The sequence below is a fragment of the Phyllopteryx taeniolatus genome, chromosome 16 (assembly GCF_024500385.1).
Source record: "Phyllopteryx taeniolatus isolate TA_2022b chromosome 16, UOR_Ptae_1.2, whole genome shotgun sequence".
Taxonomy (NCBI): Eukaryota; Metazoa; Chordata; class Actinopteri; order Syngnathiformes; family Syngnathidae; genus Phyllopteryx; species Phyllopteryx taeniolatus.
This window is the reverse complement of record NC_084517.1, coordinates 1978138-2003310: the sequence shown is the minus strand read 5'-3', so window position 1 is coordinate 2003310 and position 25173 is coordinate 1978138. Positions and strand designations below refer to the sequence as shown.

The 25173-nt window shown below is 45.4% G+C and overlaps 1 protein-coding gene and 1 long non-coding RNA gene across 2 annotated transcripts in view; one reads left to right on the top strand and one right to left on the bottom strand.

Annotated features, from left to right (window-relative positions):
- The window catches only part of rgs9a (regulator of G protein signaling 9a), a 29425-nt gene extending 18177 nt beyond the window's left edge, over window positions 1–11248 (top strand). Inside the window, exons 15-17 of the mRNA XM_061750061.1 lie at window positions 2844–2982; window positions 9229–9311; window positions 10406–11248. Coding sequence (XP_061606045.1) covers window positions 2844–2982; window positions 9229–9311; window positions 10406–10562 — 379 coding nt within the window. The 3' untranslated portion in view covers window positions 10563–11248. The remainder of the gene's footprint in view (window positions 1–2843; window positions 2983–9228; window positions 9312–10405) is intronic.
- On the bottom strand, window positions 6088–25150 carry LOC133466404 (uncharacterized). The gene is made up of 3 exons (XR_009784925.1): window positions 23833–25150; window positions 7039–7076; window positions 6088–6210 (listed from the first exon to the last, which is right to left on the bottom strand). It is a non-coding gene; the product is annotated as an uncharacterized LOC133466404 (long non-coding RNA).
- Window positions 25151–25173: the final 23 nt, after the last annotated feature.

The following is a 25173-nucleotide window of genomic DNA, read 5'->3' as shown; positions in this document are numbered from 1 at the left end:
AGAGTAGTGGAGGCTACACTCAGGACAGAGTGTTTGCGAGCAACAGTATGGCTTCATACCTAGAAAGAGTACCACAGATGCATTATTTGCCTTGAGAGTGCTGATGGAGAAGTACAGAGAAGGTCAGAAGGTGCTACATTGTGTCTTTGTAGATTTAGAGAAAGCCTATGACAGAGTACCCAGAGAGGACCTGTTGTGTACTGCATGCAAAAGTCTGGAGTGGCACAGAAATATGTTAGAATAGTACAGGACATGTACGAGGGCAGCAGAAAAGTGGTGAGGTTTGCTGTAGGTGTGACAGATGAGTTTATGGTGGAGGGATTGCATCAAGGATCAGCCCTGAGCTCCTTCCTGTTTGCAGTGGTGATGGATAGGCTGACAGATAAGGTTAGACTGAAATCCCTGTGGACCATGATGTTTGCAGATGACAGTGTTACGCAGTGAAAGCAGAGAGCATGTGGAGGAACAGTTAGAAAGGTGGAGGCATGCACTGGAAATGAGAGGAATGAAGATTAGACGAAGTAAGTAATATATGTGCATAAATGAGAGGGATTGAGGGGGAAGAGTGAGGCAACATGGAGAAGAGATAGCGAGGGTGGAGGAGGGAGAAGGAGCAATGGTGAGTGTGGTAAGGAAGTGAAGAAACTGGTCCAAGCAGGTTGGAACAGGTGGAGGAGGGTGTCAGGTGTGTTATGTGACAGGAGAGTCTCTGCTAGGATGAAGGCCAAAGTTTACAAGGATGTTCGGATTAGAGACAGTGGCACTCAAGAGACAACAGGAAGCAGAGCTGGAAGTGGCGGAAATGAAGATGTTGACGTTCTCTCTAGGAATGACCAGGTTGGATAGGATTAAAAAGGAGCTCATCAGAGGGATGGCCACGGTAAGATGTTTTGGAGACAAAGTTAAGAGAGAGCGGACTTCTATGGTTTGGACACATGCCAAGGAGAGATAATGAGTATATTGGTAGAAGGATGATAAGGATGGAGCTGCTAGGCAAGAGAGCTCGAGGAAGACCAAAGAGAAGGTTGACAGGTGTAGTGAGGGAAGACATGAAGGCAGTTGGTGTTAGAAAGGAAGATGCAGGAGATAGGCCTACATGGAAGAGGAAGACACGTTGTGGCGACCCCTAACAGGACAAGCTGAAAGGAAAAAAAGATTTAGACAAACAACCATTGGATCAAAAATACAAAATGGAAAAACGGGTCAAAGAACTGAATTTGATTTTAAAATTGAATTGATCGGGTTTGCATAACAACTGTCAGTAAAGATACCTTGTTAGCACCCACAAACTGTCGGGACCATGACCACCATCCATGAAATGATCCATCAGCCATATTATAGCAAGGACAAAAGTGTTACAAATGTTATTGTAATTGACTTCATGCATTACGTCTGACGCGGAAGATATATTTTCACAGGTTTGTCTGTCCAATTGCCAATCCCCAATTATTCATGCCCACACGTAACACCATGGGCTCTATTTTTGTAATTGGCGTAAGTCCGGCGCCATGCATGGCGTAAAGTAGAATGGCAGGTGGCAAAGGCAGGTTAGATATGGTGTTGGTAATTTCGTGGACCAGCAAACTCCGGTGCATCTAAAAGAGGGACATCTACGCTGTTGTGGGCGTGATCACAGCCAAATTCAACCCCTTTCCAGTCAAAGCGGCTCCTCTCATTCCCGTTGAATGTGGCGTGCTAGAAGTTTGACAGTCTTTGACATGACGGAAGTCTAAACTTATTTGGAGTCCGGGAGGTCGAAGTACGCAAAACATGTTTATACGGAACTGCAGGCACATTGGCGAATGATGTAAGGCAGGGGTGTCAAACTCATTTTTGTCACAGGCCACATCATAGTTATGATTTCCCTCGGAGGGGCTCTACGACTGTGAACCCATATAAATGAAAGATTACCTCATATACTGTAATTACATACAGTATACGCAACACATTGATAAATAACCAGTTGTAAAATGAGAAGCATATAAAAACATGTTTTTCAACTATTACATTTCTTTTCAAAGTGGGATTAGTAACGAAAAATGCTTGGAAATATCTCAATGGTATTACACTAGAACAAAACTAGCAATTTTGATTTGGTTTCGCGGGCCACATAAAATGATGTGGGGGCCACCAGTTTGACACCTGTGATGTAAGGGCAATTACAAATATCTGCGCGCGAAGTGGCCACTTTGAGACCACCCCCAATCGTTCATGTGCCCCCCCGTGTCTTCCAGTGGGATGATAAAAAAATATATATCAATATTAATAATAATAATAATGGTGGATCAGTGGGCAACTGATTAGCACATCTGCCTCACCGTTCTGAGGACCCGGGTTCCAATCCGGCCTCACCTGTGTGGAGTTTGCATGTTCTGTGGGTTTTCTCCGGGTACTCCGGTTTCTTCCGACATCCCAAAAACATGCATGGTAGATTAATTGAAGACTCTAAATTGACCATAGGTGTGAATGTGAGTGCGAAACGTTGTTTGTTTATACGTGGCCTGCGATTGGCTGACGACCAGTTCCAGGTACACCCCGCCTCTCACCCAGAGTCAGCTGGGATAGGCTCCAGCACGTCTGCGACCCTTGTGAGGATGTGCTAACCATTTGTTCACTGTGCCATCCCGCACGTAAACTCAACCAATTAAATATTCAATTCAAATTCACTCCTATGGTCCATTTTTATATTTGAAAATGTTTTTTAGATTACAAAAAAAACCCAAATAAAATGAAGTCATTAATGTTTTGATTTTGGTTACCAATTGAAAATGGAAAGAATAATGATGCACTGATTCATCACTGAACTGTCATTTTCATCTGAATTTTTTTTCCTTTGTGGTCAGGACCTTCCTGGCCCCTGGCGCACCCCGCTGGATCAACATTGATGGCAGGACTATGGGTCTGACTGTTAAAGGCTTGGACCATCCTCACCGCTATGTGCTTGAAGCTGCGCAGACACACGTCTTCTTGCTCATGAAAAAGGTGACCACATCTTAGGTCAGGAGTGAGATTTTGACTACGTACTTTTAGCTGCTGTGTGTTACACGAGCACCACATCAAGTCAGCATGAGCGTAAAGCTAGCAACCAAGGTTTGCAAACTTACCTTCCCTAAAAGAGGTATGATGAGACGTTAAGTTGAAATGGGAACTTGCAAATGCAACGTGCAGAGAGACCGAGCTGCGACAGTTGGTTGTGACGTCGGCCAAATTGACCAAACACCTTGGTCCTATGGATTACATCGAAGAGGAACTACTGCGCATTTAAAACTTTAAACGAAAGTCAATGGGTAAAGATTTGTGCACCGCAGATCGGAAGTACGTCACAAAATCAGACACCAAAGATGAACAAAACAACAACTTTACTCATCATTAACTACACTATATGCTATTTATCCTGCTCACCTGAAAGTAGTGACGTGCGGTGAGGTTCATGATTGGTGAGGCACTGACAGTCACGTGACGTCTGGAGCTCTATGAAGCTCAACTCAACACTGCCTTTTCACATGCTGGTTGTGGCACCGGACTCCACTGTGCACTTTTAGTGTCATGGTCTGTGTTTTGGTTTGGGTTGTGTTTAGTTTTGTTCCATGTTTGTCGTGTGCTCATTAGGTTGTCGTGTCCACCTGTTCTCGTCTACTTTGTGTCGACCAATCAGCTCTCTCCAGCCACTCGTGTCTTGTCCAGGTGTTCCTCGTTGTCTCGTCAATTTGTTTGTATTTAGTTCCCTGGTTTCTTTCAGTTCTTGTTGGTTCATTGTCGTTGTCACATGTCTTTGCCATTTCATAGTCGCCAGTTGTCTTTATCATTGTGGTATGTCATTGTCAGGTGTCATTTTCCCTTTCTATTCCACATCTTACTCACAGGTCATAGTTTGTTTCCAGTTTTAAATATTCAAGTGTTTCTTTGTTACTTTGATTTGATTATCTGTTGTGGGACTTCGTTCAGTTTTCCCTTTTTGAAGATTAAATATTACTATTTTGAGACTCCCGCACTCCTGCCTTGCTTCCCTGCTTCCCTGCAATTGGGTCCACCATGTTCTTGCCTTGCGTTACTCTCCTTCGCCCTAACCACGTACGTGACAGAATGAACCGACCAGAACAGGATCCAGCGGGATTTTGTACCACCAAACTGCCTCCCACCGTCCTCAGCCTGCCATCCATACCTACCCTCCTCCAGTAAGCCCTATCGTTCAGTCTTTTCTGTGCTTTTCATCGGGTCCCCCCACTTGTCCTAGTTATTCACCATGCCCTACTATTTTACATCCACGTTTCTTTAGATTCTGATTTTTCTGATTGTGAAGATGGCCCCGATTTAGTTAACCTCCTGACTGATTCTGAATCTGACACAGATTTAGATTTTTCTGGTTCCTTCCCGAGTTTATCCCGTCCTCGTCAGTTTTTGTCACGTCTCCCCGTTTCCAACCCCAGTGAGTCCAAATCCTTTCCCTCGGACCTTTTCTTGGGCACCCGTTTGGCCATCTACCCGGGACCGCCGTGTGGTGGCCAACGGAGGCGCCCAAGTAAAGGTCAAATTTTGCCCCCTCGTTGTTTTTCCCCTGTTCACAAGTCACTTAATTTTTCACCTGTTCCCACACGTTCCACGGCTCCAATTAAGTCACGTCTAGTCAAATCTGCCACCATGTTCAGTACCAGCCAATTTTCCCAGTTCACCTTCCCGAGACCTTGTGCACTCTTCCACTCCCGTACCCTCTACTCCCAAACCTCAATGGCGGCAGGCTGAGGAAGCGACGGCAGGCTCTCGTTCCGGCTCCTCGGCAGCTGCGCCAGGCTCCCGTTCCGGCTCCTCGGCAGCTGCGCCAGGCTCCCGTTCCGGCTCCTCGGCAGCTGCGCCAGGCTCCCGTTCCGGCTCCTCGGCAGCTGCGCCAGGCTCCCGCTCCGGCGGCGCTCGTCCAGCGGCCGCCACCCGTCCTTGCTCCGGCGGCGCTCGTCCAGCGGCCGCCACCCGTCCTTGCTCCGGCGGCGCGCGTCCAGCGGCCGCCACCCGACCCCGCTCCGACGGCGCTCGTCCAGCGGCCGCCACCCGACCCCGCTCCGGCGGCGCTCGTCCAGCGGCCGCCACCCGACCCCGCTCCGGTGGCGCTCGTCCAGCGGCCGTCACCCGACCCCGCTCCGGCGGCGCTCGTCCAGCGGCCGCCACCCAACCCTATTGCCTGGCCCCTGCATTGCCATTGGGTTCGGCACCGTGGCCGTCCACCTGAATGGCCCTGTAAAGACCCTGGTGCTTGGCGTCCTGGACGACCTCTTGAACCGCTCAGCCAAGCACCTCACCTCGGGTGGCCTGGATGGCCACCAGACTGACCTGAGGGGTGGACTCTGTACCCTCCTCCAGGCCCCCTTCCGCCCACCCTGGGTTGGTGACTTTTTGGTTGTTTGGGGAACGTCAGGGATCCGTTCCTTTAGAGGGGGGGTACTGTCATGGTCTGTGTTTTGGTTTGGGTTGTGTTTAGTTTTGTTCCATGTTTTCCTGTGTTCCATGTTTGTCGTGTGCTCATTAGGTTGTCGTGTCCACCTGTTCTCGTCTTTGTGTCGACCAATCAGCTCTCTCCAGCCACTCGTGTCTTGTCCAGGTGTTCCTCGTTGTCTCGTCAATTTGTATTTAGTTCCCTGGTTTCTTTCAGTTCTTGTCGGTTCATTGTCGTCACATGTCTTTGCCATGTCATAGTCGCCAGTTGTCTTTATCATTGTGGTATGTCATTGTCAGGTGTCATTTTCCCTTTCTATTCCACGTCTTACTCACAGGTCATAGTTTGTTTCCAGTTTTAGATATTAGAGTTTTTCTTTGTTACTTTGATTTGATTATCTGTTGTGGGACTTCGTTCAGTTTTCCCTTTTTGAAGATTAAATATTTTGAGTCTCCCGCACTCCTGCCTTGCCTCCCTGCTTCCCTGCAATTGGGTCCACCATGTTCTTGCCTTGCGTTACTCGCCTTCGCCCTAACCACGTACGTGACATTTAGTGGCTTTTCTGGTCGATAAGACTAAATGTCACACACTTTCATTAAATGTTAGACAATCTGTTAAACGTCAGTAAGTGCAGTACGTGTGATAAAACATTATTGGCGATGTAATGAGGAAACACCGATTTCTCTTGTGAAGCCACGGACCAATCACAGCCTGCCTGGGTTGATGTGTGCGTGGTCTCTTGAAGCATCATGGGAGCGATGACTCAGCGTGACTTGTAGCTGTGCTTCCTATGCATTTGAACAGGAAATATGAAAATTTTAATGAAATCATTGAAATTATTGAATTGAAAAAGAAAATCAATGTAAAGCATGGACCATAGAAGGAGGCTCTGGTGACCTCTTGGTGCAGAGTGAAGCCACCTCTTGCCCAAAGTCAGCTGGGATTGACTCCAAGTGGTATAGACAATGTTAGATTGATGATTTTGATATATTATGATTAGTACATTGGATGAGTGGAAGTTTTTGGGTTTCAATTTAAATTTTGACTGTAGTGTAGCAAATGGATGGATGTCTGTAGTGTGGTTTTCAGTGGGAATTCTGACTTCCTTCTACAGTATCCAAACATGTAAGTTTTTAGATTACCGGTAACTGAAGAGTCAAAATTACCCATTGGTGTGAATTGTGAATTGTTTCATGTGTCAGCATGGTGATTACCTGGTGATCAGTCCAGCATACACCCCGCATATTACAATAAATCTGCTTCCCCCCTGTGACCACAAATACAATTTTAAAAAAATAAATAAATAAATAAATTTAAAAAAAAATTAAAATTAAATCACAAATCTTACTGCTTTTTGCAGCATACTCACAAACTCAACTTGACTGAACAAGACCCTTTGGCATGTAGTACTGCCAATTACATTTACGGTCTTGGAAAATTGCTTGTCTGTCACTGGCCTCCAAAATTTAACCACTTGCACCATCGCTACCAATTTACAAAAAAAGTACCTGTGTGAAGGCGTTATAAATAAAACACAGAGGCTGAGATACACTGCATTTGTTTGTCGAGTCAACTAATGACTAGAGCACAAATTACTAACATTTCCAGTCGCTTACCTAATATGCTCCATGTGGGAACTTGATGCGCCCCTGTACTGTACAAAAAAAAAAAAAGAAAATGAATACATGTAATTTTTTTAACAGTTGTCCGCAACCCACCCAAAATGGGTCCGCGACTCACTTTTCTGTCCCGACCCACCAGTTGAGAATCACTGTCATACACTGTATCGTAAGGACCACATTAGACTGACTAGTTTTGTCATGAACGGAACAAAGGTCAGGACCCAAAATGCACGACTCCAATTCAAATTGACAGTTTCAAAAAGAGAGGTTAATAAACGGGCTCAGGTCGGTACACAGGCAGGCAATTCGAAAAGGCAGCAGTCTCCAAAAAAACGTGAGGCAAAAAGGCAAGGTCAATAATCAGAACAGATTTGTCTTACTATGAGTCGGAAACAAGGACTGCTGGAACGTGACAACAAGGTACAACGAACTGGCGACCAGAAAGAATGAGACGTGAGGTTAAATACATGGGGTAATTACGGTAAACGAGGCACAGGTGGGGAAGATGCTCTCAGGAGCAGGTGTGTACGAGACAGGGGGAAGACAACAACCAGAACACACACCCATGACAAGCCTTGAGTAGCTTCAACTTGCTAAATAGTGAGCCACTCATATTGTTGAGAAGAACGTCATTTATATATATATATATATATATATATATATATATATTTGTCACTAGAAATAATTTGTATGATGTCATCAGTACATTGTAAGGAATTTAAAAACTCTTTTTTTATGGTGACCTTGTTGTAAAGTGGTAACAATACAAGAGCTGTATAAAAAAATCTGATTGTGGCATTACTCTAAAAATATGTTAGTTATTGAGGTTGTTGTTTGCAGCGATGTAGAACTAATTGCATTGCATTATGAAGAGAGTTGTTTCTAATATTTTGGTTAACTTATTTTTGCAACATCCATCCATCCATCTTCAGTTCAATTCATTTAGAAATGTGTTTTTGGAATGTGGGAGGAAGCTGGAGTCGCCGGAGAAAACCCATGCAAACACAGAGAGAACATGCATTCTCCAAACATTAGGCACATGCACGGACACTTTTGGGGAAGGTGCTTAATTATTTAGACAAGTAAGAACAAACAGTAGTATGTATTTAACTTATGTACGGTGGACCCCCGCATATTAGTAGTTCAGCAGTTTTTTTCAATTTTTTCCTTTTTTTCAATTGTTTTCAATTTTATTTTTTGTTGATTTTTTTTATGGTGGGCAAAAACACATACTTGTATCTCTGCTTATTCAAGAATTATGGTTTTTTTTAAAAAAAAAAAAAAAAAAAAATTCAGTGCAATTATAATGGGAGTAAATTACAGGCGGATCACCTTGTCAGATTTCACAACACCAAATTGATGACAGAGAGGGTAGTTTTTATTAAAAAAATTTAAATATTGATGAATGAAGGAAAAATCTGGCAGAAAAAGGGCAATTTTTGGTTCAGGGAAAAGGGACGTGCTTTTGAGCGCCACCTTGTGCGCAGGTGCCAGACTCATGGCCTGGGGTGCCAGATGTGGCCTGTCACATCATTTCATGTGGCCCGCGAAAGCAAATCATGAGCGTCAACTTCCACGCTACTTGCTAAAATCTGTACCAAAAGTCCAAATTGTCATGTGTAATGATAATGTTGAGATATTGCATTTTTCTGTTACCAAAATCCTTTTTACAGTAACTTGAGCAATAGTTGAACAAATTATAATCCACGTCTTCTGATTTCAAAACTAGTTTGTTGTGTATATGTAATAATACGGTGAGGCGATTAAACTTCTGTATGGTTTCACTGTCATAACAGCTGAGGGAAATCGTAACTCCAGTGTGGCCCACAATAAAAATGAGTTTTGACACCCCTGAGGTCCTGGTGGCTATTTGTGCACATACCTGCCACACAGGAAGGCCAGAGCCTGGATTAGAACCCTCAACTTCAGAACTGCGAGGTGGATGTGCTAACCACTCGTCTACCATGCTGCCAATTTTTGCAATATGGTAGTCAAAAAATTAGACGTATTAAACTCAACTGTATGTAATGCAATGCAGGTGTACACCACTGCAAAAAAACAACACAATAGAAATTCTAATATTTTTCAATGAATTACCTGACAGTGTCCATCAAAACAGGATTATTGTCTTTGTTAAGAGAGATTTGTTTTATGTGTTGGATTTCTGTGATGGCTTTCATACAGGACACTTTCTTCCGTTACCTCAAGTCGCCGGTGTACAAGGACATCCAAAAGAAAGCATTGAACCCAGAGCCTCATAACTTCAGGTTAGTGAATGGAGTACACTGTCGCATTAATATAATGTATGTAAGCAGGCCGGTTCTTACCTCAATCGTGGCATCTCTTACCTAGTTGAATAGAAACACTGAAGAGCTTTCATGCTATGAAACCAGAGGTGTGAACTCGAGTCACATGACTTAGACTCAAGTCACAAATTTGATGATTTTCGACTCGACAATAGATTAAAAGACTTGCAACTCAACTTGGGCATGAACAGCAATGACTCGTGACTTCACTTGGACTTGGTACTTCGATCAAAGCACTGAGAAACCAACACTTCGCAGCTTTTCTCTTTCTACATGTGCAACCTATTATTTTACTACAGGATTCATTGATAAGTGACAAAATGCTAAATGTTTTAATGAGTATTTGTTTGGTTAAGGAGCCCCACGGCATTACTGCAAATATGTTGTATTGTAGTACGGCTGGATGCAAATTCTTATTTGTGACAGGTCTGTTTAATATCACTTAAGCAATAAAGTGAGAAAAAGTAACTCATAGCATAGCATTTTCATAGAATAACTGAAAACCTGGTATTCATCTGTTTTGAAGGGGCAATAATAATAATTTGTGCACACATTCACACCTAAGGGCAATTTAGAGTCTTCAAACAACCTACCATGCGTGTTTTTGGGATGTGGGAGGAAACCGGAGTGCCCGGAGAAAACCCAGGCAGGTACGGGGAGAACATGCAAAGTCCACACAGGCGAGACTGGGATTTGAACCCCGGTCCCCAGAACTGTGAGGCAGATGTGCTAAACAGTCTTTCACCATGCCTCTAAATATTATATATAATAAAATATATTTTTATTTTGTTGGTAAAATGGCTTGAAAGGACAAGTCAAAAGTGTAGGACTTGCGACTTGACTTGCATGTCTCGACTTGAGATTTGACTCGGGACTTGCTTGTCTCGACTTGGGACTTGGCTCAGGACTTGAGGGCAAAGACTTGAGACTTACTTGTGACTTGCAAAGCAATGACTTGATCCCACCTGCATGAAACCAAATGAAGCTCAATATTATCCAATTCAAAAAAATCTGTTACATTTGGTAACAGTAATCCTGTTTCTATTTCAATGTAGTCAAGCCCAGTTAGAGCAAAACGCTCACAACCGAAGCCCAGGTATCCACCCCATCATCCTTTGGAAGCAAGAAGAGGAGGAAAACGCTAAGGCTGCTGCTGCCTCTGCCCCTGTCGATGTTAAGGCCATGATGAGTAAAATTGACAGAAAGAAGTAGTAAAAAAAAAAAAAAAAAAAAGTTTGCAAATGGTGAGTTAGTACAATTAGATAAATTGCCATTTCTATCCTAAAATAATGACGTAACATTTTTTGTAATTTTATTATTTAGTTAATAAATTCCTTAGGAACAAAACTATCTGGTACTGTTGATATGGCACCTTATCTTACTCTAAAATATACAAGATACATATACATATATAGTTAAATATACAGTTAATCCCTACATTATTCATAACCAACATGCTTTTTTTTGTTTGGTGAATATTTCAAATGGAAATGACACAAGTACAGTAATATATTTAATTGATACAGTATTTAAAGTCCTTACAAAAACTAATAAAAATTTGGTCCGGTATGAATAGTTTGGTGCTTAACTTGTACTGTTATACAGTATCCTATGTACACTGTGAAATTGGTATCAAAATGTTATCAATTGTCTGTATCTGAATGCTTTAACATATAATACAGTATGTAGTCTTGACAGTCGAATAGTTATAGTCAAAATGCCCCTAATAACAATATAGGTTCAGTTTGGTGGTACACTGAAGCTTCGGAAATGTAAGTTCTTTGTATAAAGATTTGATTGTATTTGGGATCATGAGAAAAAGACCAACATCGTGTTTGTATTTGTGTAAATGTGTTAGAAATGCCCAAAAATAAAGAGGCCATATTATTATCAAAATATTTGATGTCAGTTTTATTTATTATACTTATTATAATAGCTTATTTTGGCGTGAATAAATTGATAATATCATGTTATGATCATCTCAGTTGAATGTTTTAGTTCCTTTTGAAGCTCCCCCCATTCACACTAAGCTACTGCAAGTAAATCACTTACTGTATGCAGGCCATTTCAAGTACAAGTTGGACTCTAAGATTTAAGAGGCCTCTTGCAGATAATTGATATTACAGGACTGCAATCTAGCTATCAGCGCCCTTGACAGGAACATTTTTCCAATCCAACAGTGAGAAGCATTTTCATATTACTTTTTGTCCACAGTGTGACGACTTGAAATCCTTACTGACTACTGTACGGCCTACAGTACGTTTCTTTTATATTCGATTATAACCTTTTTATTATTATTATTATTTTTGTAATCACTATTACCACCTTCTCTGCTGCTTGGTTGCAAAATATCACATAGTTGTAGTGCCTTATAGTTTTCCTGTTATGTCACTCACACATTGTTTTATTATCGATTTCACGGAGTGTTTGCGAGATAAATCTGATAGCCAATTTAAAAAAAAATTTAATTACTTTGTGGTGCTTGGCTGCAACAAAACAGGTGGGAGGGACAAAGTCCCATTTCACCATTTACCAGCACCAATTTTGAATCAGAGCGAGAAAACTGAAGATTTGTCAAGGAAAAGATGAGGAGATTGTGGCTTACATGAATCAAGAAAGCTGATCTCACTCTGGCCAGATACCTAGTCCATACATCCGTGTTTGTTCTGCACACTTCATTGAAGGTAAGCTTTAACGCTTAGCAACCTTATAAAATGCATGTTACATACTGTAAAAACAGTACACATCTCAGTTTTTAATGTTTGTATTTTAATTCAGCACTCAAATTGATAAACTAGCTATATATTCATCCATCCATCCATTTTCTGAGCCGCTTCTCCTCACTAGGGTCGTGGGCGTGCTGGAGCCTATCCCAGCTGTCATCGGGCAGGAGGCGGGGTACACCCTGAACTGGTTGCCAGCCAATCGCAGGGCACATACAAACAAACAACCATTCTCACTCACAGTCACACCTACGGGCAATTTTTAGAGTCTCCAATCAATGCATGTTTTTGGGATGTGGGAGGAAACCGGAGTGCCCGGAGAAAAGCCACGCAGGCAAGGGGAGAACATGCAAACTCCACACAGGCGGGACCGGGGATTGAACCCGGGTCCTCAGAACTGTGAGGCTGACGCTCTAACCAGTCATTCACCGTGCCGCCGCTATATATTCATATAAATCTAAATATATAGATTGATATTTTTTACGTTGTGTTCTATTAAACGTACAAACACGTCAGAAATGTAGGATTTATTACTGTTGTTGTCGTAGTATGGCACAATTTCACTTGATTGAATTTCAGCCAATTTTTGAATTGACTGTATCTTCACATGCATGAACTGTTTGGTAGTCTCCTCCGGAATTAATACAGTCAAATAACATCTGATCCTCCTCACCCAGACCAGCACTTTCATCCATCCATTTTCTGAGCCGCTTCTCCTCACTTGGGTCGCGGGCGTGCTGGAGCCTATCCCAGCCATCATCGGGCAGGAGGCGGGATAGGCGGTTTTATTTCCACTTGTCTTCACACACAGTTAGCAGGAGCGGAGCTACGTGGTGGTCGCAGCCACCCTGGGGAGAAAACCGGCCAGCCCCACCCCACCAGCGAACTTGGCTACTTCCCCGGCGGGCTCGGCCAACCCGCTGACGGGCACGGCCACCCTGTGGATGCCCGCAATCTAGTGTTTTTCCTGGCAAAACATTTTTGATCAGCACCCAAACCCCAGAACATTGAGAAGTTGACTTGCTGGTGGGTTTTTTGCTGTGCTGCAGAACCCAAGTGCGCTTCAGCTTGAGGTGATGAACTGATGGTTGAACATTCTCCTTCAGGATTTTCTAGTAAGAGCAGAATTCATGGTTGTGTTGACCCACAAGGAAGAGACATTCACCAAGGATCTGTACCTTCACATTCAACAACAACAAGCCGTGGTTCACTGCTAAACTTAAGCAGCTTCACCAAGCTAAGGAGGACGCATATCAGAGCGGGGACAGGGCCCTGTATAATCGAGCTAGAAACCAGCTGACTAAAGAAATTAACATTGCAAAGAGGAACTATGCAGCAAAGTTGGAAAATCAGTTTAGCGCCAACGACTCTAAATCAGTCTGGCATGCATTCCAATCGCTGACTAATTACAAGCGACGATCCCCCCAAGCTGAGAACAATAGCACACTAACTTGAATACCTTCTACTGCAGATTTGAAAAGGACACTTTCACACCACACACCCACCCGGCCGCACCCGCGACCACAATCACACCTCTGACTTCTGCGTTAACCATCCATGAACAAGATGTGAGACGCATCTTCAAACAACAAAAGATTAACAAAGCGGCAGACCCGGACCATGTGTCCCCATCCTGCCTCAAAGTCTGCACGGACCAGCTCGCTCCAGTCTTCACTCAGATCTTCAATAGATCTCTGGAAATGTGCGAAGTTCCATCCTGTTTCAAACGCTCCACAATCATTCCAGTCCCCAAGAAACCTGCAATCTCGGGTATGAATGACTGCAGGCCTGTCGCTTTGACATCTGTGGTCATGAAGTCCTTTGAACGTCTCGTGCTGGACCACCTCAAGAGTGTCACAGGTCCCCTGCTGGACCCACTGCAGTTTGCCTACCAAGCGAACAGGTCTGCGGATGATGCAGTCAACATGGGACTGCACTTCATCCTAGAACACCTCAACAATGCAGGGACCTACGCGAGGATCCTGTTCGTGGACTTCAGCTCAGCGTTCAACACCACATCCCTGAACTCCTTTCATCCAAGCTTCTCCAGCTCAGCGTCTCACCTGCCATCTGGCAGTGGATTTACAGCTTTCTGACGGGCAGGACACAGCAGGTCAGGCTGGGGGAGGCCACCTCATCCACACGCAGCATCAGCACTGGGGCGCCCCAAGGTTGTGTCCTCTCTCCGCTGCTCTTCTCTCTCTACACGAACGACTGCACCTCAGCGAACCCGACTGTCAAACTCCTCAAGTTTGCAGATGACACCACTGTCATCGGCCTCATCAAGGACGGTGACGAGTCTGCATATCGACAGAAAGCGGAGCGGCTGGAGCTGTGGTGCGGCCGACACAACCTGGAGCTGAACACGCTCAAGACTGTAGAGATGATCGTGGACTTCAGGAGGCATCCTTCGCCACAGCTGCCCCTCACGTTGTCCAGCTGCCTTGTGTCAACCGTCGAGACCTTCAAGTTCCTGGGAATTACAATCTCTCAGGACCTGAAGAGGGCGACCAACATCAACTCCGTCCTCAAAAAGGCCCAGCAGAGGATGTACTTCCTGCGGCTTCTGAGAGAGCACGGCCTGCCACCGGAGCTGCTGAGACAGTTCTACACAGCGGTCATCAAATCAGTCCTGTGTTCTTCCATCACAGTCTGGTTTGGTGCTAATACAAAAAAGGACAAACTCCGACTGCAACGGACAATCAAAACTGCTGAAAGGATTGTCGGTACCCCCCCTACCCACCCTTGAGGACTTGCACGCTGCCAGAACTAAGACAATGGCGTGCAAAATCCTCTCGGACCCTCCGCACCCCGGTCACCAGCTCTTCCAGCTCCTTCCCTCAGGTAGGCGCTACCGATCAATGCAAACTAGAACTAGTAGACATTCCAACAGCTTCTTCCCTCTTGCGATCAACTTCTTAAACACCTAACCTATAATTCCATTACAACAAGCTGGCAATTTTTTTGACTTGAGTTCGTTGTCACATTTGTTGTCTCGCCATGCTACACTATTTGCATATACTTGCCACTCATGCCAGACTAGCATCTGCTCCATTTGCACACTGATTGAAGAGTATCTGTAACATTTGCACAACCAACATTGTCCCAGATTATCGCACTGCTCGTCACTTTAAACCGCATACACTCCTTGAAGTCTCAGCGCCCCTTGCACAATGGTCATTGCACCGGACTATTGCAATATTAGTCATTCGAACTGCTCTAAGTGCTAGAGGACTCTGCATCTTTTTGCACAATTGTTTTTTGTCAATGTCTTTATGTCTCCAAAGTGTTCTGTAAATTGACTGTCTGTTGTACTAGAGCGGCTCCAACTACCGGAGACAAATTCCTTGTGTGTTTTGGACATACTTGGCAAATAAAGATGATTCTGATTCTGATTCTGATTTAAGAGGGACGGTAGTTACTCGGGTTTCCGCATTCAAAGGGGTTGGCTGGTGTTGTTTTACTTGGGCTGTCTGTTGTTGTTTTACTGTCAGTTAGTTTGATGTGGAGAGTTAAGAGACAGGAGCCACTTTTGTCTTGTCTTTTTATTTACCACATGTCCACATTGGTGACCCTGACGTGATTGATAATGTCACAATACGATTGTGACAACAAAGCTGCAGTGCCAACACAGAGCGCGGCTAACGGAGTAGCTAATGTCATCCATCCATCCATTTTCTGAGCAGCTTCTCCTCACTTGGGTCGTGGGCGTGCTGGAGCCTATCCCAGCTATCATCGGGCAGGAGGCGGGGTACACCCTGAACTGGTTGCCAGGCAATCGCAGGGCATATACAAACAAACAACCATTCTCATTCACATTCACACCTACGGGCAATTTAGAGTCATCAATTAACCTACCATGCATGTTTTTGGGATGTGGGAGGAAACCGGAGTGCCTGGAGAAAACCCACGCAGGCACGGGGAGAACATGCAAACTCCACACAGTCCTCAGAACTGTGAGGCAGACGCTCTAACCAGTCGTCCACCGTGCCGCCCCATCGCTACCAATTTACAAAAAAAGTACCCGTTTGAAGGCGTTATAAATAAAACACAGAGGCTGAGATACACTGCATTTGTTTGTGGAGTCAACTAATGACTAGAGCACAAATTACTAACTTCCAGTCGCTTACCTAATATGCTCCATGTGGGAACTTGATGCGCCCCTGTACTGTACAAAAAACTCCACCTGCCGCCCAGCTATTGTCAATGCTAGCATATACGACGCAAAGGTCAAGCTGCCCAACATTTGGCGGCACGACCCACAGCCATGGTTTCAGCAAATCGAGGCCCAGTTCCGACTAAGAGGAATAACAGAAGATGTTATGAAATACTTCCATGCGGTGGCGGCGTTGGATGCCTTGACAACAGCTGGACTGATGGGGCCGCTGGAGGTTCTTCCAGCTATCTGCAAGTACGTTGTGCTCAAAGTATTCCTTTTGGGACTCCTCGAACTGTACAAGCCAGTGGAGGCAGACTGCCTGCTGTCCCTCAACGGCCTTGGCGATGGCAAACTATCTGTATTGATGGAAACCATGCTGACTGTGCTGGTTTCAGCTGATCCCTCTTTCCTTTTCAGCCACATTTAACTGCGTCAACTTCCACTGCACTTGTACTGTGACACCCAACCCACCCCCCACCCCCCACTTTACACCCCCCCCCCCCCCCCCCCCCCCCCCGCCTCCCCCTCCAGATTACTGTGCGCTTGCTGTGGAGGTGGACAGGATTTTCCGCACCAACTGCCAACAGTTTGTCCATGCACTGCTTCCCAACCACGGCACCTGGGCCCCGCCGCCACCCCCAGAGGACATGACAGACCTACAGCACCAGGTATGTGGAGGTGTTTTGGTGGAATCCATTTTGGCTGGGACTTTGTTATGATATATGTATCTATGCTGCAACCCACGCGCGCAGTTTTGAAAATTTGCTGCAGTTCTCCAAGTCAGGGGTGTCGCTACAGATGGTATTGGCTCGGACACCACAGGGTGTAGTTTTCTCTGCATTTTATGGCCAATTCCAGTAGTAGTTTCCACCTTCGCTGGCACTGCAACACCTCTAAACCTACCGCCGCGGACATTTCACTCCAGGACTTCGCTGACATTTGTGCAGCTTTGTAATTTGAAGTGCTAGCATCATAAACATGCACATATTTGCCCACCTCCTCGCACAGCTTCTCCTCAATCTGTTGCTTGTTTTGTATTTTAAAGATGGCAGTATTGAGGAAGCAACGGGAAAGCTGAGTATGTCATCTCAGCATGTGACTAAAACGGACCAATGATGAGAGATGATCTCCGCGACATTCTGCGTGCAGCGACAATTTGTGCCGTGTGCGCATCAAGTGTTGCATTGGGGCTGCAAAGGGGCGCACGGCCCAATGTGTCGGTCACGTGATGCCGTCTCTGTTGCTACGTACCTCGGCATGCTTGGAGGGGTTGGAGCGCTTTGCCTGTCAAACACGCTCGCCACCGGGGACCCATAAAAACGCTTAAGGCCTCTTTATACTCCCACAGTTGCACGGCCGACCACGCCCGTATTGCATCACGTGACCGACGGATTGCCCCGCGCGGCCCCTCTGCGTAGCTTGACGCGCACCTGGCAAAAATAGTTGTTGCGCGTTGAACGCAGCAGAGATCATCTCGTGATTGGTCCCTTTGAGTCACATGCTGTGATGGCGTAATCAGCGTGTCCTTTGGTTCTACATACCATCTACACCGCCGCCTTCTCGATCGATTTTGCAGCATAATTAAACGTATCATCAGGTCATCTAGGTCCATTTGTTCTAGCAGACACTGTTCTACGGTTGCCATTGTTGTTGCTTTGTTCCTTGTTACTGAAAGGAAAGTAAAAACGGCTACCGGAAAGGGCCAAAAAAAGGCAGAGGAAACTCCACCCCGTGGTGTCCTAGCCAATACTCGCCGTAGCGACACCCCTGACTGAACTGCAGTACATTTTCAAAAGTGCGAGCGTGGTTTGCGCTCGAGTATAAGGGCAAACTACGCGAGGGACAGCCGCAGTGACGTCAGTGTGGTCGCCGTCTGCGCGAGAATAAAGAAGCCTTTATTCTTTGAGTTCCCCATCCTCAACACATACACATTCTCGTCAGCTGTGGCTAAGCATGGCGTAGAGCACCAGATCACCACTGTTGAGACCCCTAGTATATGGACATGCTCTCCGCCTCAATTCAGCCAAGCTTGTGATCCCCAATGAGGAATTCGGACCATGGAACACCTCGGCATCGTGCATCGCTCATACAGCACATGGGTTTCCCCTCTGCACATAGTGACCAAGGTTGACCAATTTCCGCCACGACACCCAACTGGCTTCTCTTCCCACCTGTCGGGGGCCACCATCTTTTCAAAGGTGGACCTGGTGCGTGGCTACCATCAGGTACCAGTACGCCTACAGCATGGGTGCCCAATACGTCAATCGCGGTCTACCGGTCGATCACGACGGGAATTGTGGGTAGATCGCATGACATTGGAAGAAAATCGACGTCATCTTATCATTCATCCTCACTACGAAATTTGTCACTTGATTGACATACAGGGCAGCCAGTCTGAGAACTCACCTTTTCTGACATATGGGTCACCGCACATGCGCATACAACCGTCGCAGTGCTGCAAAACTCTAGCAAGCTACCGAGTTACCTAGTTAGTGTCCAATTTATTTTTTCCTCAACTAAAGAACGGTTATAATTATGAGCGCTGGACAAAGTAAGAAACCAAAAACCTACCATTTCCATATGGAATGGGAGGAGGACTTATTTTTTCACAATGTCATATTCGAAGTGCGTTTGCCTCATCTGCCAGTCTATTATTGCTATTCTGAAAAAGGGAAATGTGGAGCGGCATTTTAGAACTGTCCATAAAAACTACGGCACTGGCTTCCTTCCACAAAGTGATCTAAGAAAGAGTGAAGGGATGAAAATCCCAGCTGTCCGGACAGCAGTAATTTTTCTCAAAAGCTAACTTCAAAAGCGAAGGCAGCATTGTTCCGGGTGAGTCACTCTATCGTTAAGAACAAAAAGTCCTTTCAAGACAGAGAGATGGTAAAAGAGGCATTCCTTGAAGCAGCTGATTTGTTATTCGTAGACTTTAAAAACAAACCAAAAATACTATCTTCAATCAAACCTCTCCAGCTATCAAGAAGTACAGTTACGCGATGCAGTGAAGCCATCGCCGAGAACGGGACCCAGCAACTTTGGAAGGATATCGCGAACTGCGAGTGTTTCTCACTGCAGTTGGACGAGTCTACAGATGTAAGTGACACAGCCCAGTTGTGCATTTTTATACGGATGGTGTTTACAGACATGACTGTGTAGCGGACATGCACGCTGCAATGTTGAGGCGTCACAGAGACTCGCAACCACCTGAGAACTCCCACTCCTCCACGCTGCCCTGCTGTGAGTCAGCGACTAGGACAATGCCTGGTGTACGTCAAGTGGACCTTAACCTAATTAGCAGCTTCCCGTCATATTTTGACGTGTGGATGTGCCTTTGTTTGTTAACAGAAGATAAAATATCCATTTTTAAACCTTGCAAACTGTAGAAATATTCCAAATGTATGCCTTGGTGTCTGTGTCCCCATTTTCACTTTGACAGGTCCTCTGCATGATTTTGAAATCTGTTCATAATTTGAAATCAAACAGTACAAAATGTTGTATTGAACAATAAGCAACCCATCTGCCACGACCAAAGTTTAAACAATGAATCTATGCGTGAGAGTACAAAATTGGGATTGTTTCAGATTATTATTTTAAAACCTATTTACTCAAATTTGTAGACAAGATTCAGACTGGTGGGTGTGGTTTTATCCAAGTCGGCACTCCCTCTTCCTACGCCCTGCCCCTGGGGTATTTAACTCTAAACTCACACCTTTCTCCGGAGAACAGAAGTGGAGTAGAGTTGAGTTGAGGCTTCTTTTTCCTTCTGTGCTGGTAGCTCGCCAGCTGGGTGGGCTCCGGCCACCCCTACCCCTTCTTTTGTTCTCTTTTTGTCCTCTGGCACCTCCAGGTGCCACCACGTGCGCGAACACCCGCCGCAACCAAGCTGGTGGCGTTTTTGATCGAAGAAGTCAACCATGCGGCTCCGATCGCTTTCCCTAGCCACGATCGGTCGGCGGGGCCTCAATGAGCAGCTGCTGGGATCCCTGACGGATCCCGCAAGCCTCTGAGGGCCAGAGCTCTGCTCGCCACCAGGTCAACCGGCAGGGAAGTTATAAGCGCATCCCAAATGGGACAACAACTTTCCTTTCCTACTTCTTTTTATTTTTGTGCATACGGTTTTCTTCAACCGAACCTGCTTCTTTCCTGCCTGAGGTCCGGAGGAAGACCACACGCAAAGACCAGCTGATCAGCGTTCGTGAGTCGAGACTGAAATCCTTACTATGATGTACAACATCAGTGCGTAATAATTGTGGGGAAATTACCAGCTTCATTCAAAATCCCAACTTTGCCTTCTCTCGCTCTGACTCAACGCATTAAACACTCACACGCTCATTTAGTTTAGCCCAGCGACCACACACGATGTCCTCTTTTCCATTTTCGTACGCCTTATTTTCTTTCTTTTGTTTACCCTTAGTGTTATGCTCTTGTTTTAGTTGCATTTGTGTGTTTCATTAAATATACCATAAAATTCCACTCGTGGTCGTATTTTGTGTGTTTTCTGAATGTAAGTAAACCTCTGTAACCTAGGACTCAAAATGTCGTACAGTGTAGCAACCTACAGATCATGAGACTGATTTCAAAAGGTTTGTCATCATTTCGCCTAAAGGTAAACTTGAAACATTTGACGTGGTGCCCTTTGAGACATTAGTTTGATTTTAAGAATCTAATCGAATTTTACGATGAACCGGAAATAACGCAAACGTCGCTCCCAGTTTATTACTTTATCCTAAATTAATTACGATTCTTATTTCATACATAAGGCGGCACGGTGGACGACTGGTTAGAGCGTCAGCCTCACAGTTCTGAGGACCCGGGTTTAATCCCCGGTCCCCCCTGTGTGGAGTTTGCATGTTCTCCCCGTGCCTGCATGTGTTTTCGCCGGGCACTCCGGTTTCTTCCCACATCGCAAAAAATGCATTAACTGGAGACTCTAAATTGCCCGTAGGTGTGACTGTGAGTGCGACTGGTTGTTTGTTTGTATGTGCCTTGCGATTGGCTGGCAACCAGTTCAGGGTGTACCCCGCCTCCTGCGCGATGACGCCCACGACCCTAGTGAGGAGAAGCGGCTCAGAAAATGGATGGATGGATGGATGGATTTCATACATAATCGCTACAACTGCAAAAGAGGAACTGTTAACACTACTGCCGATGAAATAACACACGGAAGGACAGGACATATTTCAGTCTTTTAAAAACCCAGCTCCCAGTGTGCAAATTGGTGTCCATCACCACAGACGGAACACCTGAACAATAAGCAACCCAAAATGCAGGGAGGGCGATGCTTTCCCGGAATTCCTCAATTACCACTGCCTAATACACCAACAAGCGTGATGCGCAAAAATACTAAACATGAAAGAGATAATGGATGTGGCAACAAACATTGCCTGTTCTATTTGTGCCACATCTCTGCAACGACGGCTATTCCGTGCACATCTGGAGAATGCTGACTGCGACCACTCTGAGTTGTTGCTACACACTGACGTGCGATGGCTTAGCCGGGGGAAATTCCTACAAAGATTTCGAGAGCTCTGTCCAGAGATTAAGGAGTCTTCAATTTATTTCTAAATAAATATATGTTTTGCATTTTTATAATAGTGGGACTCCTGCTTTTTGCAGATGACGTGGTTCTGTTGGCTTCATCAAGCCGTTACCTCCAACTCTCACTCGAGCAGTTCGCAGCTGAGTGTAAAGCGGCTGGGATGAGAATCAGCACCTCCAAATCTGAGACCATGGTCCTCAGTCGGAAAAGGGTGGCGTGCCCTCTCCATGTCAGGGATGAGATCCTGCCCCAAGTGGAGGAGTTCAAGTATCTTGGGGTCTTGTTCACGAGTGAGGGAAGAATGGAACAGGAGATCGACAGGTGGATCGGTGCAGCATCTGCAGTGATGCGGACTTTGTATAGATCCGTTGTGGTAAAGAAGGAGCTAAGCCGAAAGGCGAAGCTCTCGATTTACCTGTCGATCTACGTTCCTACCCTCATCTATGGTCACGAGCTGTGGGTCGTGACAGAAAGAACAAGCAGCCTAAATGAGTTTCCTCCGCAGGGCGTTCGGGCTATCCCTTAGAGATAGGGTGAGAAGCTCAGTCATCCGGGAGGATCTCAAGAGTAGAGCTGCTGCTGCTCCTTCACATCGAGAGGAGCCAGATGATGTGGCTGGGACATCTGATTTGGATGCCTCCCGGAGGCCTCCCTGGGGAGGTGTTCCGGGCATGTCCCACCGGGAGGAGACGCCGGGGACGACCCAGGACACGCTGGAGAGACTATATCCTTCGGCTGGCCTGGGAACGCCTCGGGATCCCTCCGGAAGTGCCTGGGGAGAGGGAAGTCTGGGCGTCCCTGCTAAAGCTACTGCGACCCGACCTCGGATAAGCGGTAGAAAATGGATGGATGGGTGGATAATAGGTTGATCATTGACTTGATCATTTTATAAGTAGCTCGCATGCTGAAAAAGTGTGAGCACCCCTGACCGACAGGATGTGCCCAAGGCAGCGGTCATCACATCTTTCTGCCTTTTCGAATTTCTGTGGATGCCTTTCGGCCTCAATGGAGTGCCTGATGACTGTGCTGCATGACATGCCGTTCTTGTTTGTTGACTTGGACATTATCCTGGTTGCTAGCACGGGTGCAGAGGAGCACCTGACATACCTCTGGCTGCTGTTCGAGTGTCTCAGCAAGCACGGCCTCATCGTCAACCCAACTAGCAAGCACGGCCTCATCGTCAACCCAAATAAGTGCCAGTTTGTCTTGTCGTCAATTACCTTCCTCGGGCACCACGTCATGCCACAGGGAGCCGTCCCCCTTCCCACTAGATTAGACGTCGTCAATAGTTTCCCATGCCTATCCGCTGTCAAGTCCCTGCGGAAATTCTTGAACATGGGAGGTAAACCAGAGGGGATCACGGTGGACCATCTCATGCCTGCTTCCCTCCTGCTATGCATAGTCATTTTGGCTGCTTGATCTTCCCCCCAACACATTTACTGTTTATCTTGACACTGTTCGTGATTGACTCTTTGGTTGGAATTTTTTTTTATGGTGATATCTGGGTGGGCCAGTTTAGTGACCCACAAGGAAGACCATTCACCAGGGACCTGAACCTTTAAGAGAAAGGCGAGTGACACGGGTTTACGTGTTCAAAGAGGTGGGCTGTTTGTTGTTTTACTGTCAGTTTGATGTGGAGAGTAAAGAGATATGACCCACTTTAGTCTCCTTGTCTCATTATTTTTCACACCTCAACAGTTCCATCAATCACAGCAAGTTGTCCAAGTTCTGAAGGAGAAAGCAGCCCCAGACCATCACAGTAGCACCACCATGTTTGACTGTCGGTATGTTTTTCTGATATGCTGTTACATATACATCAGATGTAACAAGACACACACCTTCCAAAAAGTTCAACTTTCATCTCGTCAGTCCATAAAAAAAATCTCATTGTACTTGTGTATAGTGACAATAAAAAAGGCATTCCATGATTTAATTACATTTGTTATATACATGTGATAATAAATGACATTATTTTATTTATATTCCATATATAAATAAATAAACATTCTATTATACGACCAGTTTGATATAAACCACAATTATATAAAATATACATACGTATGTAGGGGGTCCCCGTTCCAGCTTTCCATCAGTTTGGGGGTCCTTGGCCTGGAAATCGTTGAAGACTGCCATCCATACGTCCATCCATTTTCTTTACCGCTTATCCTCACTAGGGTTGCGGGCCGCTGGAACCTATCCCTATACTTTTTCACATTACTGTACCTATCCACATTTGGGCAGATGCAAGACTACACTGCATCATAAAGCTGTTTTTTTTCAGAGTGTAAACAATCGCGCGGCAGTTTTTTTTAACCAAAATAAGTCATTTTGATTGGCCCGTGAAGGCTTTGTGTGCAGTCATGTGACTGCCCTGTGCCATCTGATTGGTGAATTGAAGTCAAATGACACTAGTGACAACGTTAGACTGGCGCAATGGCGCCTTAAGCGCAAGTCGAAGATCGTGCACGCAATAATGGATAAATAAAAAGTAGCGAGCGGCATGTCGGCCATTGTAACGGTGTAAAAGTATTGATTCTTCTTAACATAAACACTCAGGTAAAATAAAATGTATGGTGCATTCAGACTACTGACAAGTACAATTTATCCAAAATGTGACTTGAGTATGTAGTGGTACACTCGGCTGACTTTGGTGCGGGCAGCGTGGGTTCAGTTCCCACTCAGTGACGGTGTAAATGTGAGTGCGAATGGTTGTCCATGTCTATATGTCCTTTGCGACTATTCGGGCTATAATCCGCCTTTTGCCCGAAGTCAGGTGGGATAGGCTCCAACGCCACGCGACCCTAACCTGGATAAGCGGCGTTGAAAATGGATGGATGTTACTTGTATAAATGTAACTGAGTAAATGTAACACGTTACTACCCACCTCTGCTCATGAAACATGCAGCAAGACAAACCCCCTCCACATTTTGTGGTGTATAGGCCTGTTGCCTGCTATTTGACCCTCTTGACACTGCGCTTGCGTACTGCAAAAATAAGACATTCCAAGAGCAATAAAACATGCAGAGGGGTCCAAAGCTAAAAAATAGGTTTTGTGCTGTTTGCAAGTATAGTAATGCCATATAATAAAATATTGCTGTTCGTAACTCTTTCACACAAAATAACACGATTACATATCTTACAAGTTAATATTTTGTCTTCTGTAGATTTTTCTCTATTCCATTAATGGTAGTATTAAAAAAAAAAAACAATATGGAGTTGAGTGGCGGTTAGGGTAGGAACGTAAATCGACCGGTAAATTGAGAGCTTCGCCTTAGCTCCTTCTTTACCACAACGGACCGATACAAAGTCCGCATCACTGCAGGTGCTGCACCGATCCGCCTGTCGATCTCCCGTTCCATTCTTCCCTCACTCGTGAACAAGACCCCAAGATACTTGAAC